The sequence below is a fragment of the Crocuta crocuta genome, unplaced genomic scaffold, assembly GCF_008692635.1.
Source record: "Crocuta crocuta isolate KB4526 unplaced genomic scaffold, BGI_CrCroc_1.0 scaffold131, whole genome shotgun sequence".
NCBI lineage: Eukaryota > Metazoa > Chordata > Mammalia > Carnivora > Hyaenidae > Crocuta > Crocuta crocuta.
In genome coordinates this window covers 664,293-684,189 of record NW_027528977.1, presented here as the reverse complement: position 1 = coordinate 684,189, position 19,897 = coordinate 664,293, and the positions used below count along the sequence as shown (strand labels likewise).

At 33.1% G+C, this 19,897-nt stretch overlaps 1 protein-coding gene across 1 annotated transcript in view; it reads right to left on the bottom strand.

Annotated features, from left to right (window-relative positions):
- Positions 1-420: 420 nt before the first annotated feature.
- The window catches only part of PPIP5K2 (diphosphoinositol pentakisphosphate kinase 2), a 65,561-nt gene continuing 46,084 nt past the window's right edge, over positions 421-19,897 (bottom strand). Inside the window, exons 25-32 of the mRNA XM_077757282.1 lie at positions 19,673-19,846; positions 18,311-18,383; positions 16,478-16,597; positions 15,551-15,613; positions 13,715-13,774; positions 11,953-12,093; positions 8,401-8,526; positions 421-2,126 (exon numbers count right to left, since the gene is read on the bottom strand). Of these exons, the coding sequence (XP_077613408.1) occupies positions 2,014-2,126; positions 8,401-8,526; positions 11,953-12,093; positions 13,715-13,774; positions 15,551-15,613; positions 16,478-16,597; positions 18,311-18,383; positions 19,673-19,846 (870 nt within the window). The 3' untranslated portion in view covers positions 421-2,013. The remainder of the gene's footprint in view (positions 2,127-8,400; positions 8,527-11,952; positions 12,094-13,714; positions 13,775-15,550; positions 15,614-16,477; positions 16,598-18,310; positions 18,384-19,672; positions 19,847-19,897) is intronic.

Here is a 19,897-nt window from a genome sequence, read left to right as displayed (position 1 = left end):
ACAAACAACCCATACAGGGACAGAATCACATGAGAAATGGATGGTTCAGTCAAACATGCACTAAATAGTGATAACTTTAATTTCTTGGTCTGATATGTAAGACTTTTGTTGTTTTAGACAATGATTCAAAGATTCTTTCAAATCAGACTGTCCAATCAGTCTACACAAAAATATTACAGGGTTTAATGACTACGGTGAAATCATAGTTCCTCTATAACAATGGTAAAAATGAGCTGTGCTGAACATTTGTAGTTAATTTCTAGAAAATAGATATGGCCAACAGTAAGTTTTATTTCATATCTGAGATAAGCATTGTTTAATACTCAAACAGTTTTCTTCATTATTTCTACTTTGAAAGCTAAAAGGAAAGAGATAAAGAATAGAAATAAAAAATAACTTGCCATTTAAATCACTCTCTGATTCTGGAAATAAAATATTTTAATTAAGTTCCACTTAAAAAATAAAAGTCGTTTCTTACTCCCACACTGAGCACATTAACATTTTCACATACAGAAAGCTTAGGTACATTCAACTGTTTACAAGACATGTCTCCATATAATACAAGTACATTCATGTGAAGTATATGAACTTAAATAATTGTATATATTTGTGACTTTTGCATCTGGTACCTTTTAAAACTAACAAATAATATGCTTATTTTCTAAATGTCAATTCATAGATGATGATTTAAAGTTAGGAGAGCCTCCTGCAGAGTTTAAATAGTTGTGTTCATATGAGAATTCAGTAATTTCCTAAATATAAGCTTCAAAGTAAAGCTTTAGCAAGTTAAGTTACCTGACTGGCAATGCATGGAATTTTTACCAGGTTGTACTGTTTGGTTTACAGGTTAAGTCATTCAAGTGGTTTATAATTATTTGTGCACTAGTGGGTAAAAAAGCACCAATATAATAAATATTTTTTCACATCCTAGATGAAATCACAAAACAATGATCTCAATTTCCTTTCAAAACCTAATGATATGAAAAGAGCATTTATTTCCAATGTTCAAACTTTAAGCTTTCTTAGTGAGACCATCTAATATACTAGGTTAAGAATGGAAATGCTAAGAAGAGGTGCTATACATAATATCTACTAGCTACAGAATTCAGACATTATTCTCACACTGATGATACCCATTTTTGAACTGCTTTCCTTAGATCTAAAAAGAACTCTGAAAGTATGTGTAAGATTTATAAACCTATCAGCTATATCTCTTAAAAAGAAATTCTAAACATGTCTTTCTTCCCGATACATAAAAGATGAGCAAAAGCACCTTATGATAAGGAAATATATAAAGCAAGTATTTTCTACAAATTAATATAAATTTATGCACATAAAGGTGTAGTCACCCCAGCTGTATACATAATATTTTAAATAACACACAATAAAAAAAACTTCAAAGGAATTGAAAAAATAAGTCATATGCTAATACTCCAGTTATTAAATATTGCAGCATATATGTAATTCTAACAATTGGAGGAAAAGTTTCTAATCTAAATGGTCAATGAAATCTCTTTGGAAATATACTTTAAAAATCTGTAATATATAATCCTGACTGTCAAATTCCAACTCAAGCTATAGGTTTTTACAGCTAACATACAATCCCGTGAAAATGAAAGTGTGTACAGAGCTCACCTCACAGATTCTTGAGTAAATAGCATTACTGGTGAGACACCAGAAGAGGCTAGTTGAGCTCTTCTGTCCTTTTCTTTACTGAGGGCACAGGGCAAACATAATATTAACAATGACAGACCTTCATCACAATGAGTTTTGCTAAAATGTTAATAAACATTGTTTTAAACATTTCAAGGTCATGAGAAGAGGTCCTTACCTGAAATATATACAAAGAATTCTCTAGATTTAACATATTTTAAAATGAATACAGAGGTGTATAAGGAGAAACACCAATTACTTGCTTTGACAGTTTTCAGTCAAGGTTTATTATGTGTCTTTTTCTACCGAACAACGTGATTTTTATAAATATATTATGGAGGTCCAGCTTCTGCTAAGATTTCATTTCTTTTTCCCAGTGGTTTTTTTGTGCTCATGCATTTCTGTTTTGCTAGCTATAGTCTTTTTTCGAGATGAGGTATTAGGAACAACTGCATTAGAAGGTCCACTGGTAGCTATACAAAAAAAGAAAAACTATTGTTTAGATTTCCACAAGCAATTCATGTTCAAATACTATTGCTAAGTGACAAAACAATTAACTTTATAATTGTGATATAAATGAAACATTATAAACATTTAATAGAGCATTTTTAACCTTTTAACTTTTTAGAATTCAACACCAATACAGGAAAGTAATGTCAATGGGTGTGTTCTAAATTTGTCTTTTCACTCTACATTCTTCCTGGCAAACTAATTTATTCCATCATTTTTAACTACCATCTATTATGCTAATGATCTTCAAATGTATACTTTTGGTCCAGGTCTTTTCCCTTATTTCAAAATCTGTTTACTCTGTATATCCTACTAGAAATCTCTGTCTAGATAACTGACAGTAAACATAAATTTAATATGCTTAATACTGAACTTGTCATTTCTTTAAATCTATTTTCTCCTCTTTTATATCATCACTATTTAAAAAGTTCAAATATTAGAAAGCTATAAACAGTCTTGACTTAGGACTCATCCTTCTACATCCAAACCATCATTAAGCCCTCATGAGTTATTATCAAAAAGTTATTCTAAGCCAGATGACACTTCTGGTTTGGATGGGCAAGCTCCTATCAGAATAATTCTCCTGCAGGTTAACAAGCATAAACTCTGGATAAAATATGAAAAACAACTACCTAAAGACACTGAAGAATAAACAAAAGCAGGCATATACTGGAAAAAAAATCAACACCTGGAGGAAGGAAACCCATGTTGAGTCCCCCCTCACTCCCACGTTTTTGAAAGCTTTGGGCCTAAGGACAGTATCTAGTCTGAACCACGTGCAATGACTAAAACTCAACATAAAACTCATTCTTTCGAGCATGAAGAAACAGAAGATAAGTAATGGAGCAACTATAGTTGCTGGAAAGTCAGGTGGGAGATCCCACAAAGGGAGACCCCCTCTCCCGCATTCTATATATAAACCATGATCACATTTATGGCATGAGCAGGGTAGGCTCCAAGAGTCCAGCTGAGGCCAAAAGAAAAGACGTGAAAGTTGAGCTGCTGAATACTTCAAGGAACAGTTTTGCAACCTGAGTTCAGCCAAGGTTAACTTTTTGCTTGAAAAGAAACCAAACAACTCAGTACTCCTGGGAGAAGCGTAACAAAAATAACAGTCTGGGGTTTAAACAACATCTCATTCGTGATGTCTAGGATGCAATCCAAAATACTCAATGTATGAAAAAAACAGGAAAACACCTTTCTTCTTGAGAATGGATCAATTGATAGAGACCAATCCTGAGGTCAGCTAGATTAGTACATAAAGAATGTTAAAGCAAGTACTTTAACTTACTCAAGAACAAAGCAAAAATATGCTTAAAGTGAGTAAACATATAGGAGATCTCTGAAGAATCAAAAAAGAGTGTCTAAAACTAAGGAATAAATATCTAAAAAAAATCCACTAGATGGGTTAACAGCAGAATGCAGATGATAAGTAAAAGTGAACATCAACCCAGAGTACACAACAAAAAAAAAAGAAAAAAGGAGTCCTAAGCCTGCCTGCCACAAACTGCTGAGAATCAAAGATAAAGGACAAATATTGAAAGCAGGCAGAAAAATTTATTAACCCACTGCATACATTGGAACAATTCGAATTAACAAAGACTTCTCATTGGAAACAAACGCCTTTAAGGCACTGAAAGAATAAACTTTCTTCCTAGAATTGTCAATCCAGCAAAACTACCTTTTAAGAATGAAGGTAACATCAAGACTTTAAAAGTGTTTTTTTAATGTTTTATTTATTTCTGAGAGAGACAGAGAGACAGAGAGATTAAGACTTTTAAAAATATAGTAACAGACCTGCAGTATAAGAAATGCTAAAGAGATTCAGGTTGAAGGCAAATAAAACTAGATGGAAACAAAGATTTAGAAAAAGGAATGAAGACTGATAGCTAATGTGTGCATAAATAAAATATTTTTATTCTCTTCTCAGTTTCTTTACAATACATGACTGTGTAAAGCAAATATCCTAACACTATATTATAGCCTTTATAATATACGTGGAAGTAACATACATGGACAACTATGTGTTAAGGATGGGAGGAGAGGAAGGTAAATGAATCTACAGAGTTGCATTTTACTCTGAGTAGCATAAAATTATCTCTAAGTAGATCATGAAAAGTTAGAGATGTATATTTATAGTCACCAATTAAAGAATAATGTAAAAAGTAAACCTACAAAGTCAAGAGATAAGTTAAAATAAAACTCTAAAAAATACTGAATATAAAACAAGGCAGAAAAGAACAAAAGAATAACAATCAGAAGGTATAAACAGGAAATATAATAAAATAGTAGATCTAACCCAACCACATCAATAATTACAATGTTAATGAACCATTTGCAACTATAAGACAGATACTGTTGGAATTGGTTTAAAGTTTTTTTTTTAAAACATTTATTTATTTTTGAGATAGACAAAGAGAGACAAAGCACGAGCCAAGGAGGGGTAGAGAGAAGGGGAGACAAAGAATCTAAAGGAGGCTCCAGCCTCTGTCAGCACAGAGCCTGATGTGGGGCTCAAACCCATGAACCATGAGATCATGACCTGGGCCAAAGTCAGATGCTTAATGGATTGAGCCACCCCGGCACTCCTAAAATTTTTTTAATGTTTATTTATTCTTTGAGAGAGAGAGAGAGACAGAGACAGAGAGACAGAGACAGAGAGACAGACAGAATGTGAGTAGGGGAGGGTCAGAGAGAGAAAGGGAGATACAGAATCTGAAGTAGGCTCCAGGTTCTGAGCTGTCAGCACTGAGCCTGACGTGGGACTTGAACCCATGAACTAAGAGATCATGACCTGAGTTGAAGTTGGATGCTTAGCAGACTGAGCAACCCAGGTGCCCCTAGAATGGGTTTTTAAAGAGACATTTATAAACTGCCTACCAAAAAAAAATCCCTTACATATGAAGACACAGAATGTTTGGGAAAATATTCCATGCATACAGGCATAAGAAATTGTGAAGTAGCAAAATTCACATCAGATAAAATACTCTTTAGGACAAAGCATTAATAGGAATCAGAGGGAAATTTCATGATGGTAAGTGAGTCAGTACACTAGGAAGGCATACCAAATATATATGTACGTAATCCTAAAGCTTTAAAGCACAGAATAAAAATTGACTGAATTAAAAAGAAGAAAAAGACAATTGTATAGTTGTTAGTGGAAATTGCTCTCTAAACATCTGATAAGACATTCAGAACCTCTCCTCCTGTGCACATGTCCCCACCCCTCAAAATGGTAAAAATACAGAAGATCTGAAAAAAGATTATCAGCAATTCTGACCTAAGGGATACTGATAGAACATTACATCAATGAACTATGGAATAAAAATTCTTCTTTAGTGCCTTTGCTACACTTAAGATGTACCAAGTCCAAATATTAAGCCATAAAATATCTTACATTTAAAATATTAAAATTGTACAGTATATGCTTTATAACTACAATGGAATGAAGGCATTGGTAACAAGATAACCAAACCCCTATTTCCCAAAATTTGTAAAGTAACCTATATGCGTCTAAATACTCCATGACTCAAGGAATAAATCACAAATTAGAAAATATTTTTAACTGAATGAGAATGAGAATAAAATGTAACTTTGGTGAGATGTAGCTAAGAAGTACTCAGGAGGAAACTGAAAGGCTTAAATGTTTATCTAACAAGAAAAAAATGTCTAATAAAAAGTGAATTAAGAAAATAGAGGATAAAAGTCAACGCAAAAAAGTAGGAAAATGGAAATATTAAAGAGCAGAAATCAGTGAGCTATAAAACAAACAGCTAAAATCTGGTTCTTTGAAAACACCAACAGAGTGGATAAATCCCTAGTGGGAATAATGAAAAAAAAAATCAGAACACAAATTATCATAAATAATAGAAATTATTACCAATTTCACTAAAAGGATAATGAAATGGGGTGCTTAGGTGGCTTAGTTGGTAAAGCGTCCAACTTTGGCTCAGATTATGATCTCATGTTTCGTAAGACTGAGTCCCATCTCGGACTCTGTGCTGACAGCTCAGAGCCTGAAGCCTGGAACCTGCTTCAGATTTTGTGTCTTCCTCTTTCTTTCTGACCCCCCACCCCCCAACACTCTCTCTCAAAAATAAACATTAAAAAAGTATTTAAATTAAATAAAAAAAGAATGATGAAGTAACAAGAAAATTGACAACTTAGATGAAATGAACAAATTCTTTGAAAAATCAAGTTACTAAAGCCATCACCAAAACGAAACAAAATTAAATCTATCAAAATTTAAGTAACAAATACCTGTCTTAAAAAACTCATTCAGAAAATAGAAGAGGAAGAAATACTTTCTAAATCATTTTATGAGGCCAGCATCAGCCTGATACCAACATCTAAAAGACATTACAAAAACAAAAAAACAACATGAAAACAAACAAAAACAAACAAAAAAACCAACTATAGAAAAATCATCTTTTAAAAATTCAGGTGTCAAAATCCTCAAGGTCAAACTGAATCCAGCAACATATATATAAAGTACTCATTATGACCAGGAATTCCATTCCAGGAATGCAAGATTGGCTTTTATTAGCTTACGTTATTATATTGGAAAAGTCAAAATAACACCATTTCATCTTTATTATTTAGAAAGGCATATGAAATAAGACATTTATCATGTGTCTAATATGTAGAGAAAAACAATGGACCATGATTCAAAGAGTATTCAAATCTTAGGTCTATCCACTACTAGTTACATGAACAGGGACAAGTTACAATCTCTGCAACTTTTTCATCTGTAATGGCATAAGAATGGTATTGATCTCTGAAGGCCATATTTAGAAATGTATAAATAAAAAAAGTATTTTATAGCATAAAAACTATACAAATTTTAGCTGTGAGTTGTATATGGAATACACTGTAATTTATATTTAAGATACTTTTTCAGTTGTCTGTACCTGCATATACTCATTATCTAGAATGTGTGAAGTTTAAATATTGCTTTTAATTTATAAGGCCAGATAATCTGACAGAGCTATAATCAGTGATAAATGATCAAGTCAGTGGTATAGCGTGTCATGAGGGTTCTTGTTTCAGTAATCATATAAATTTAGCCCCAGTGGAGGGGGTTGGGTTGGGAGTGGGAAGTAAAGGGAGAACATTTTAGAAAAAGAAAAATGACCTGAGTTATCATCACAAGGATTTATTTGGGAGGAAGTGAAGAGAACAGTTTGGCGACAGTGTAACGACAGCAATTAACATTTAGTGACTGCTTAGTATGTGTGTCAAGTACTTTATATACATTATGGTATTCATTTCTGACAACCTTTAAAAGAGGCACTATTACCCTGATTTTAAGACTATGAAACCGAGGATCAGAGAGGTTAAGTAACTTACCCAAAGGTGATATAGCTAATAAGCAGTAGTGCTGAGGTTTTAATCTAGGTCCCTCTGACTCTCAACCATAAACTCTTAACCAAAAGAGTTTGTGAGAGCACTAAAGTGAGGAAAAGAATTAAGAAATTTCCAGTGAGGATAGAGTCAAACATTGGAGCTATATAGAATTTTCTGAAGAAAAAAGATATAGGGTAAGAAAAAGTCAACAGTTGGATGTCCCTGTCTGGCATAGCAAAGTAGGAAGAATGACCATCAGATAAGACTAGAGGAATTGGGTAAAGGAAAAGAAGAGCAAGGCAGAGTACTTCGTGGAAGTCACAATAAGAGACTATTTCAGCAAGGATCAACCACACAATCAAATATGTCAAAAAGTAAACACACAAAAAAAGGTGGGGTGTCTGGCTGGCTCAGTCAGTAGAGTGCATTAACTCTTGATGTTGGGGTTGTGAGTTCAAGCCCCACGTTGGGTGCAGGGATTCCTTAAAAAATAAAATTTTTTAAAAAGTTGAAAAAAGATAGTTGAATTTGGTATTCATATCATTAGAATGAAAATGGAGAATTAAAACATTGTAAAGGAAGAGACTATAATCTTTCATATAAAATGACTAAAATAAAGCCTAGACTCAAAAGAAAAGCATAGGAGACAGTTCATAAGTTAGTTTGGAGAAAAGTACAAGTATGAAATATATTTTATTAACAGATACAGGAGTAGAGGGAGACAACAGAGGAAAAAATACAAATACATTAATAGACTATAATAACAGTTTTTAACTCTAGGAAGTGTTTAAAAAGTGATCCTTTTTAAAAACAGATTTTAAACTCAAAAGGCAAGCTATTATTATTCTTCTAATTGCTCTACAGAATCCACAAATTCACACACACTCCTACCTGGCTTGCTGCTTGCTTTTGTACTCTTTAAGGTAGCTGGTGGTGTGGGGAGGATCTTTGCAGGTGTGTATGTATTTAAAGATATTTTTCTTCTCATTACTGGACTGGAACGTGAAGCTGAAGAGGCTGAAAAAAAAAAACCAAACAAACAGATATGGCACTTCAATAATTTCCTGTCAAGTCCTTACATTTTAGAAATTTCTAATGACATATTTTGTGGACTTAGGAATATATATTACAGGAGAAAATAGACAAAGCAAGATTTATAAAGTAAATTCAGTAACATTATCTTTCCTATAAAAAGTTCTCTTATGCTCTTAGTCTAATAGATATATTGTTAATACTGCAAACAATAAGCATTTGACATAGTTACTAATGGCATGCAAACAAGAATAGAGCAACAAACTTAATTTTATTCTGTCCTGATAGAAACTCAGATTCTTAAGGGATGGCAGAGAGCTGATGGCATAATTTTACNCCCAATTGTTTTTCCTTAAAAATATGAAGTATAGATTAGGGACAGTTACTTTATAAATACTATGGTTTATTAAACTATTATATTTATAAATAAGCTTACATTATTATTTACTTATATTTATAAGTAATAAATCAAACTGTCTTTCTATATTACTTATTGAGATTTATCTTAATGCAAGGAAATTGTAAAGATTGTTTTTCTCTTTCTAATCAAGGCAGGGCAATTAAGAGGCAAGAAAAGGAAAAGTAAGGTAATTCTGAAGTATGAAGTTCTCTGGGGAAGGAGAGCTTCTGGCATGAGCTTCTGGGTTCCTAACTGAAGGGAGGTGGGGAGTTAACAAAAAAAGAGTTAGTGTGGTTTTGCAATTTTGGGGGAGGACCTGATAGCAATAAATAGCATGTGTCTGAAAAATAAGTATGTGGGCCAGTCACAGCAAATGTGCTTTATGTGGCTGACCTCTATCTATACTAAATGAATATAAATCCCGTTGGCAGAAGCTCCAAGTAGTCACTAATGAAATAATATACAGGGATGACAAAAATCCCTAAAGCATCATGTAAAGTACTACACCACTACTAAGCTCTTTCCTGTTTACATGTTTTATCCTGTCTTATTAACTTCCATCTCTATCTTATCCAGTTAGTATTTCCACACCTTTCCCCCCATCTGATACTGTTAGTGTTCCATTGTAAGCTACCTTCTAGTTGCCACAAAATTGATTCAATTTGTTTGAAGTGAGGAAAAAGCCTTTCTGAATGATAGAGGATTAACAGAATCAGGTTCGTTATAAATAGCACAAAATAAATATAGTCTATATTATGATGCTAATTCCTTGACAATTCAGGGAATTAAGTATAAAATAATATAAATATACTGTGGTTACTAAATATTAATTCTGCAATTACAGTATAAAATAGAGGATTCAGAGACTTCTATTAAAACTGGCATCTATTTTCTTTACAACTCAACTACAGTATCTGTTTTCATCCATTTTATTTAAGATTTCATTTGAGAAAAATTTACTCCAAAGAAAAAAACTTAGACACCATTGAGGAAATCAATGGTGACTGATTAGTGGTCAAGCAATACGAAAATCCGCATGCAAGACACAAGGCCTAACCATTCAGTATCCCCTTCTACATGGAATTCCCAAAAGCTCTTAGGAATACAGACTGAAGACTGATGAACTAGATTAATTTTAAGGTTTATCCAATGCTATGAATTGCATTAACTGCATTTACATTCTTATCTAGTTTCCTTAGTAAGTAATGGCATGAAATTTTACGAGAACTAGAGGATATGGGGTACAACTTGTATCCATGATACAGAGAAGAGCTAATCTGAACTGGAAAAGGAATTTAATATCCTTCACTTCATTAATACACCTCAATAATATACTCTGATTAACTGAATTCACTAATGACAGAAATAAAGCTATCACAATACAACAGCACCACAGAATATATACCTTCAGAGATTTTCTCTTTGTAAATGTGCCACCACAATTCTCTCTCCAAAACAAACAAATGCCATTACTGTAACCTTTAAGTCACTCACTGAAAATCTTCTCAATTCTAAATAGCACTGATAGATATCCTAAGTTCTTATTTACTAATGAGAAACTTCCTTTCATCTCTAATTTAAGATTATAAATCCTGGCCCAAGTGAAGTTGTGAAACATCAAGTATAAAGGGGTAAAGGGTAAATGAGAATTAGTTCTCTACTGCATTCTGAGTACAGAATGCATTCTATCAGCTAACAGAGAAAAGAAGATGAACATGCTTCATTTTCCTAACTTTGACCTCTTAAAGAAGTTATTTTATTTGGAGTATTATCAATTCTCAGAATCAGACCCATTCACATGCAAATTTTCAAATTAAATTCTACTTACTAAAACCATTCCTAAAGTGAAATATTTTAGAATATAAACCCAGTTATTGCTCCATTACCATCAATGATTGAAAACTGACCTCTACTACTAGATGTGGAAGAAACGGGTAGGCCACTATATTGTAGAAATGCAGGGGGCACCATTTAGACAGAATACAATGTGAAGAGAACTTTCTAGAATATTACAATGTAGTAGCCAGAAAAGGGAAGAGAATAACACCAACATATGAAAGCAGCTTTCATTCCAAGACCTCTGATTTCATTCTGAGAGAAACACATTTATAGTATGCTTCTTACAAAAAGGAGAAAGATATACAATGAAAGTTTGTGACTTTCCAAAGATAGGAGACTAGCCCTAGCAAGATTCTTAACTAAGCGGAGCTTGTTCTCTCCAAACTGGATGCTTCCTAAACTGGAAATTCCCATGTGCTGAAGGATCCTATAAAGCTAAGAATGACAGCAGTCAGGTGACTTCTCATATCCAAAAGGGTAGCCTTAAAGGTTTCCCAGAATGATGTCCCTCAGAAATGTTTAAATGTATCACCAAAAATGTGTCTTCTCAAAAAATACGTTTTGGAAAATCTAGGTATACAGATTTCCTACACTAATGTCACTCTCTCTCTCTCCAAAGGGAAATGGGATATAATACACAGGGTCCAAAATGTAATGAGCCACGTAACCCTTTTCTTCACACACACGAATTAACTTTTGCAGAGTATTTTCTGAAGAACTTAATTTGAAAACCTGTTGTTCTAATTTGCTCTTTAGTCAAGAGCTCCTTCTGATTCATTATGACTATGTACCAAAAGTGGTAAGCTATGGATGGGTATGTGTGCATGTGTGGGTTAATGACAAATTATATTTTGTAATTTTTAAGCAGTTTATTAGAAAATGACACATAGTAAGAATGTGGAAAAAAGGCCATGACTATATTGCTGAATTCTATTGCTGGGTCTTAGATTTTTTTTTCTCTTTTGGAAGAAAAGTTTCTTGGGAGGAATCAAGAAAACTGGCATCTTTGCACATCAGTAACACCAAGAATTTCATATATTGTTCCTTTATATCCCTTTCTCCCCTAAAATTCCATTCACTATCACTATTGAAATTTGTTGTAATAATTCTTACAGTCTGATAATATCACTGCCACAAAATAATGAAAATAATAATAATAATAATTTTCCTACAAATTTCAGGGGTCTTCCGTGGAACTTCACTTGATGGAGAAGCAATAGAAGCAAGAAATTCATCCACCTGCTTTAAAGACAGGGCATTGTGAAGAGTTTCTAGAGGACAAATAGATGGCACCATGGAATACAATTCAAAGCCTGAAAAAAAGAAATGAAAAAAAATTTGGATATTTAAAAAATAATTAAGAAGGAAGAAAACCATTGCTTAGAATTGTACAGGTTAGGTCTTTCCAATCTGTCACATGCAAACACATGAGCTCTCTGAAGTCATGACACCAGATGCTATGCAATATGGGACCGGAACAAGATGTGACAAAGATTTCATTTTAAATGTAATCACATAGTACCGCATGCACACAATTTCATTCTACACTTTGGTAAAATCTAAGAATGATACTTAAAGAAAAAAACCTGGGGAGGGGAACAAAAACATTACATCATTTCAGTTTGTACTTCATAAAAATCAGGTCTATTTGATAGGCGAGTAAGTTGATGCCATGATGTGTCTCTGATGCTATGATGTTAAAATCGACTTCTTGTTGAAAAATAATTACATTGTAGTTACTTGAATAGTGATTTTAAGTAACTTTTCTAGTAATACCAAGTCCAACAATACTCTCTAGTGTGACCTGAAAATCACATTCATTCATTTATGCTGAAAATCAAATTGTAAAACACATTTTACCTACCTTTATTGAAATGACTCAACAATTCTATTGTTGGAAATTGCTAGCTGAGTACAGTTAGGCCAAGTAAAAAGCAATACAAAATACAGACATGTTTGCATTCAACAATGGCACAGAAATAGAAAAATTTCATGAAACAAATCATGCACATATATATTTATACCATCAGTGAAACAAAACCACTTACAATATACACTTGTTTTAAACAAATAAGATATAGGTTACTTGCTTTTTATAAAAATTGCCTGTTTATTTAAATTTTATTCAACTGAATGGCTTTTAAAATTGCTTTCATAAACAATTAAAGTAACAAGTCTTTCTGCATTTCTTCTTTCCAAAATTCAAACTAACTTGTCTCCAAAGGAAATACTTTTAATACTTAGATTAAGATTTTATATTAAGGCTAAGGTTAGTAAATAAAAAGTAGAAATTAATTGAACCCAAACAGACTGCAAAATTCTCTGCTTCAATAGGGATAAGCTCCTTTTAACACTGACTGATATTTCCTTAATTTTGGGAGGAAACAGTGACCCAAGGACTGCCTAATTCTTGGCTGGAATAGGGAAACTGGTTAAAAGAGAATCTAACCTTTCTATGAAAATAACCAAAAGACTTATAAAACCTGTATGTTTGATTTTCAGGTGCAAACCAAAGCATGATAGAACATTACATATACTTAAAAAAACAAAACAAAACAAAACAGAAACTATACCATAACAGCAGCTAAAGCACCTAAATAAAGCACTAAAAAATTGGGCTTGCACAAGTAATACAGTTTTTTAAAGTACAAGACTCATGCAAATAAGCGCAAACCCTTTCTTTGCATAACACTAAACTTAATGTGATTTTTAAAATCCTTTCATCAGAATGTTTCTAAGTATTTTGTAACAGCTATTTCCTTGCATTTACCTGTTAGATTTTATAACAGGCAAATAATAACACATGTTCCTCGGGACTACATTTATCCCCCCATTTATCTTTAGTAAACTTTGTATTTAATGCACAATGAAAGGGTTAGCGCAGCAATTTAAAAAGCCACCCTGCTGTCATGTTTAGAAGCTATAAAAACATACCACTGGAGCCTAGACATTCCACAGAGGAAACGGACCAGCACCTATAGAGGTGTAGGTGTTCTGCACAGAGGCCCAGAAAATAAGGTAAAGCACTGTCAGAAGATACGTGTTTCACCATGTTCCTTGAACTAAAGATGAAGGGAGGGGTAAGTCCATGATATGTATTAAGATGGAAATAAATGAAAGTTAGGGGAAATAAAAAGTGAGAGTCAAATGACAATTCATAGGACAGATAAGACAACACAGTATAAAAAAGAAAAAAAGAAATCTTGAAAACCCCAAAGAAACATTTCTAGAGTTGAAAGAAATGCATTTTAAGTACATTAAGTCATGTGTGTGGAGAATCCACATTTTTTAAAAAGCTTTAGTCAAAGGAATATAAAGTTATTCTATTTTCTGTTAAATTTAACCAACTTTATTTTTTAAAGCTTCAGTAAACACAGATTTCTCCTATATAAAACTTCCAATACTGGCTATAAACGTAAGCATTCTGCACAAAAACTACAGTCAGTCTTAAACCTGGAATGTCTCTTAGAATTTTGTGACTTTTGTTTTTCTTGTGACTTTGGGTTTTCTTCTAAGAGTTTCCTTAGAAGCTGCAGCTGTATCAAATAAGGATTTTTTTCTTCAGAAAGCAACATTTAAAGAACTACAAAGGAGGGAAAGCACATAAGCTTTAAGGCTAAATTTTTTCTTGTTGAGGATGAGATCTTCTTACTCTGCCTCCAGAAATACTTAGTGCACTGCTATTTAAGTGTGCTGCTAAAGGATCCAGAAGGGGGAGAATGACTACAAACTTGTGTTTAATCCTTCAGTTTCATCTAAGTTTGTGAAGACTTGACTTGAGTTTTTGAAAGGTTTACTTGCAGTTAAAAAGAAAAAAAAAAATCCAGGGGATAAAAGTACCTTCATTCCGAATAAAAGCAAAAACAGGTATGTTTTCTTTTAAATTCTTTGATCCTCAGTTATTTACAAATGGTCAGTAAATATTCTCTCGTGACCCAGAAGAACAAGCTCTGTGTAAGAAAGCTGTAATAGTGCAACAATTCAGTTTATAAACAATGGCCACAAAAACACTTTACTGTACTGTTCAGCCTCAGAAATAGAATTTAACTGAACAAGCTTTCTAGATTTTTAGGTTAGTCTTCTTCCTATCAGAATTTCTCCAAATTTTAATGAAAATCAGTGGTACCAAAAAGAGTGGGTTGCTTGACAATAGCAAACCATATGGCCACATGAGGATAAAGTAAATGCTGGATAAAATCTTCAGAGGTCTCCACACCAGGTTGAGTATCCTTTAGACAAAGAGCCACCGATAAATGATGTTACACAGTGAAATCTGCATCTCCTAGTTCCCAAGAACTTTTCAAAGCCACATCTCATTTGGCTGTTTTACAACTGTGGCTCAGTATTTTTTATTAAGTATCTCAATAAAACAACCATATGATCAGAAAAGAAATCAGTAAGAAAAAAAATTAAAATGATTAAGAATTAAAAAGAAAACAAAACTAATTGTTGTAGTTTTAAAATTTGTGTAGATCGATCATTTGAGAAATTAGAAGGGATTTTTAGGTGCTAGTTTAGTATTAAAACTCATCATCGTTGTGGTCATTTAAAAGTTTGAGATGAGTGATGTTAAATGACTGTGTAAATCACAGCTGAAAAAGGGAGCCAGACAGTATCAATACTTTGGATTAATAATAAGTTGGAATTATATGCCAACTGAAATTAAGAATGGAGAAATGAATGATACTGTATACCCCACAGTTTGAAATAAAAGAAAAATAAAAACGGATGAAGCAGGGGAGTATCTTTTAAAATAAAAGCAAAACGTACCATTGGTTGGGTGTCGAGCAAATGAGATAGAAAACCTTTTAACAGCAGAACCGCGTGTGGCGTCTGAGAAAGAGAAAAACAGGTACCTGAAATTCATAATAGCTATCAAAAGAAGGACACTTAAAAAAGAGGGAAAAAACAAATATATAAGGAGGTTAGAATTAGGTGACATGCAGAAGGGAATGAGAGAGGGTACTGGTTAAAAGTAAAATGTCTTGAGGAAAGAGGCAAAGTGTTTAATGAAATATACAAAAGAAAGAAAGGCAGGAGGAGCCAGCAAATTAAGTCTACGTTTTACTGACTTAAGTAAATTTGTGGATATATGAAAAAGAGTTTTAAATAGATGAAAGGGTAATAAACACTCCTATTAATAGAAGGGACAAGCTTCCAGAAGCCTCAAAGGATAATCTAAATATTAAAACTTAAGGTATATTAACAGTGAGAGGCTATCCAACTAGGGATTCTAAAATATTCTCATTGTATGTTTGTTTTTATAAAAATATTGCCAAGTATAGAAGTATATTTTCTTCTACTTATCCACATTCTATTCACCTTATTTTTATCAGTATCAGTAAGTAAAATAAGGGATAGCAATAACCAAAAGTTTAAAAGATCAAAGATTTATTCTTTATAATATGCCTTATTGACTCTCTAAAAGACCCAATACATATGATACAGCTCTAAATTTCACACATTTGAACAAACTATTCATTGAGTAAGTGCTGTATGTCTAACTACAATTAACTCTTTGATGAAACATAAATCCAAGCTATGGATAAGAGAGCACTGAATGTCATTTAGGCAAAAGGTGCTGGGATTCCATTTGAATCAGTCAGTGGACTTAGGCTTGTCTTTGAGAAGTACTATATGCTCATGGGTGTGTGCATGGGTGTAGATATGAATCTGTGTGTGCATGTGTGCACATACCATCTATGCAGCCAGAAGAAGTCAGCTTTTTACGATGAGTACGAGCATAATCCTGTAGGTTAGGTGCGCTTGAGGAACCCCCGAGCACTGAGGTGCTAAACAGGCTCGCACAGTGAGACCCTGATGGGAGTTAGAGAAAATACATACACAACGGGTGTTCTTCCATTCACATGGGAATTCATGCAGCATGCAATAACATGGCTCTTACCACACTCAACTGGCAGTGCCTTGAACAGGCTCACAATTCGTTCATAATGTCAAGTTTAATACAATCACCACCACCATTTATCGAATGTACAAATGAGGGTACTTAACACTGTATAAAATGTTGTCTTTGAGGAAAATAATATGCCTACACAATAATTAGACATATACATATTAAAACTATTAAAACACTACTATAGAAATTAATTTTGGTTGATAAGGGATTCTGTCAATTTGCATTAACAGGTCATACATAGAAACCTCTCTTAGCACAAATCTATTCACCATAGATCAGGATTTTCGAATGTATGTCTGTAAATGAAGAATTTTTTCTGATACCCCTGAGTTAAGAATCATCAATGTATGTTATGAAATAAAACAAATTAAAGCTTACTAATTTGTGAGAAGACCAGGTGAGAACAATTCCTTGTAGATTATCGAGGCCTAAATCACCTTAAATTCCTAATACTTAAACAACTTAAGATCTAAATTAATAAGACCCTATGAAACACATTATTAGCAAATAAAACACAGCCAATACAACTGATGCTTAGTTTGTAGCCAAAGTCTTCACACTCAAGCAAAACTTTTACCACTGGGTAAAGATTAAATAAATTTCTATCAAATACATTATGATACATAAAGGAAGATCATGTGGGCATATTAAAAGTTATCAACATAAACTATATGTAATTAACTAAAGATCTTCAAGTAAGTAGGCATCAACAAGCAGTTCATATTCTTAGTATGTAGAGAAAAGTGTATATATAGTTGAAACTTACTTATTTTTACTTTTAAACTTATTTATTTACTTTTATTAAACCTATTTAGACAACTACTTACAGAAAATATTATGCCATTACCTCATATAGTTTATCAACAACGAGCTTAAAAGCAATGAGTTCAGAAAGATCTATTTTGATGTTGCTTTGCAACATTATTAGCAAAGAACAAATTATGTTCTATAGGTCAATAAAGAGTAACAACTATCCCTGTGCATTAGTTTTGCTTTGGTTTTCCTTAGGAAATAGTGAAAAAGAGAGTTAATACACTAAAAAAGGGTTTTAAACACTCTCTACTAAAATTAAAGACAAAACATTTTTTTAAGTAGGCTTCACAAGAGCCCAACGTGGGGCTTGAACTCATGACCTTGAATTGAGATCAACCCTGAGCTGAAATCAAGAGGTGGATGGTTTATCAACTGAGCCACCCAGGTGCCCCCTAAATTTTTTTTTTTTAATCAGAAAGGTAGAAGGTTCTGTTTGGTATGCAATAGTGCATTTACAATTTTATCAAGTGGGAAAAATGAAGTTCCTTCCTAAATTAAAACATTTTGGGATTTTAATTTATAGAGTACAAGATTTAAAACTAGCATTGGCAATTGGACTAAGTAGTTTACATTGCAGACCTTCAAAAAAATTATATATCAAAATTAAATACTGTTTCTTTTCATTTTATTGAAATTTTACTGTATGCTTTGAGTTGTTATAACTCAACATTTTTGAATTAGTATATGTTAGATACAAATAAAGCATAGCATTTGGTCATGCTTTCGTCACTGAAGAGTTTTACATGTGTGCAAAATAGGGAGTTGAAGGCCTGGAATTCAATTTCCTTTAGACCACATACCTACAGTCGGGTTCTGCTTCTGTTCCACAAGAGTTCTTGGTGTTCGCAGGTAATTAGCATTTTCAGATACAACCTGCACAAGGAAAGCAAAATAAATGAGGTAAAACAGTAAAATCGATCGAAAAGTCCATACTTCATTTGCAGCCTGTTCCAGACAGACAAAGGTTAATAAGCTGTATGATAAATATTAGTAGAAATACATAAAACATGAAAGATCATGCAAGATCCCCTTCTGAAGGGAGTCCATTTCATATGAAGTCCTTGCAATGAAGTGATGCGAAGCAGGCATTCAGAATGAAATATCATGTATGAAACAAGACAGATGAAAAGAAACAATTAATAGATTGATATAATTTCACACTTTCTTAAAAGAAGCCAAATGCCCACTTTTAAACAGCTCCTGTATTTGAAGGGGGGGAAAAACAATCACAAACAAAAGAAAAGACAGACAGAGACTGTTGAGGTCACCATACAATTACTGATCCATGCATGGGCTTTATCAGAGTAACCTTTAAATATTCACAGCCTTAATGGATACCATAATCCCTTTTCCTATAATCAAATGCATTATATTTCCAAAAGGAAATTGCTGAAATTCTCAGAAAAGTCATGTGTAACAGCATGGAAGTATAAAACCTTCCATTGTAAAACAAAACAAACCAAAAAACCCTAGTATTTTAAATTTCCAAACGTCATCACAGAAAGTCCTTCTGAAGTCATTTAACTTTGGCCCACATTACTGATGGGCACCTATACATTGTACCCTCTCATAAAGAGAGCTTTAAAATATTACACAACTGAACCCCACACTGTATATATCCTGTAGCTTAGATACTTCCAGATAACGGAATCGTGAGGGAGAGAACAACAGTATTACATGTGCCCTGCTAATTGATACAGGACCATATAAATTTTGGATTTTTAAAAAATGTTCATATTCTCAGCAAATTCCAAATGGAATCTAATATTTCAATTATGGGGAAATGGTTATTGAATTTTCTTACCATCAAATTATGTAATTTTGTTTCCAAATGTTTTAAAGGACAACTATGCCAAAAAAAGATTTCTTTCCTTTAAAATTTTTTTTTATTAACACCAAAAGTTCCAGGAGTATAAAACTTACTAATTTTTAAATCCTGGATATTTAAAATCCTCCCAGCAAAAATCCTAAACACATGCAATGTAATGGTTTCTTTCCCTCATATATTGTCAGATATCACAAGCTTTTGAAAATTAACTAAAAATTAAAATACAGAAGGATTTACTCTGATGTTAAATATAAGGGATTAGATGTCCTCAAAGACAGCTGTTTGTTGCTCTGAATGCGGGTAGGAAAATTTTAATGAAGTAAAGTTTAAAAACCTGTTGCCATGAGCCAAAAATACTGGATGTGAAAGCCAATGATTTGGGGGAGACAGGGGAAGAAGTGATTTGTTCCCCTGATCTGCGTCTTCGACGCCCAGTACCCACACCACTGGTATAATGCAGCCAGGTACCAGTACCCTCTGGGCTAGACACACTCAGGGGGCTCTCTTCCTGGAAGTGAGAAAGGGGCAAAAAAAAAAAAAAAAAAAAAAAAAAAAAAAA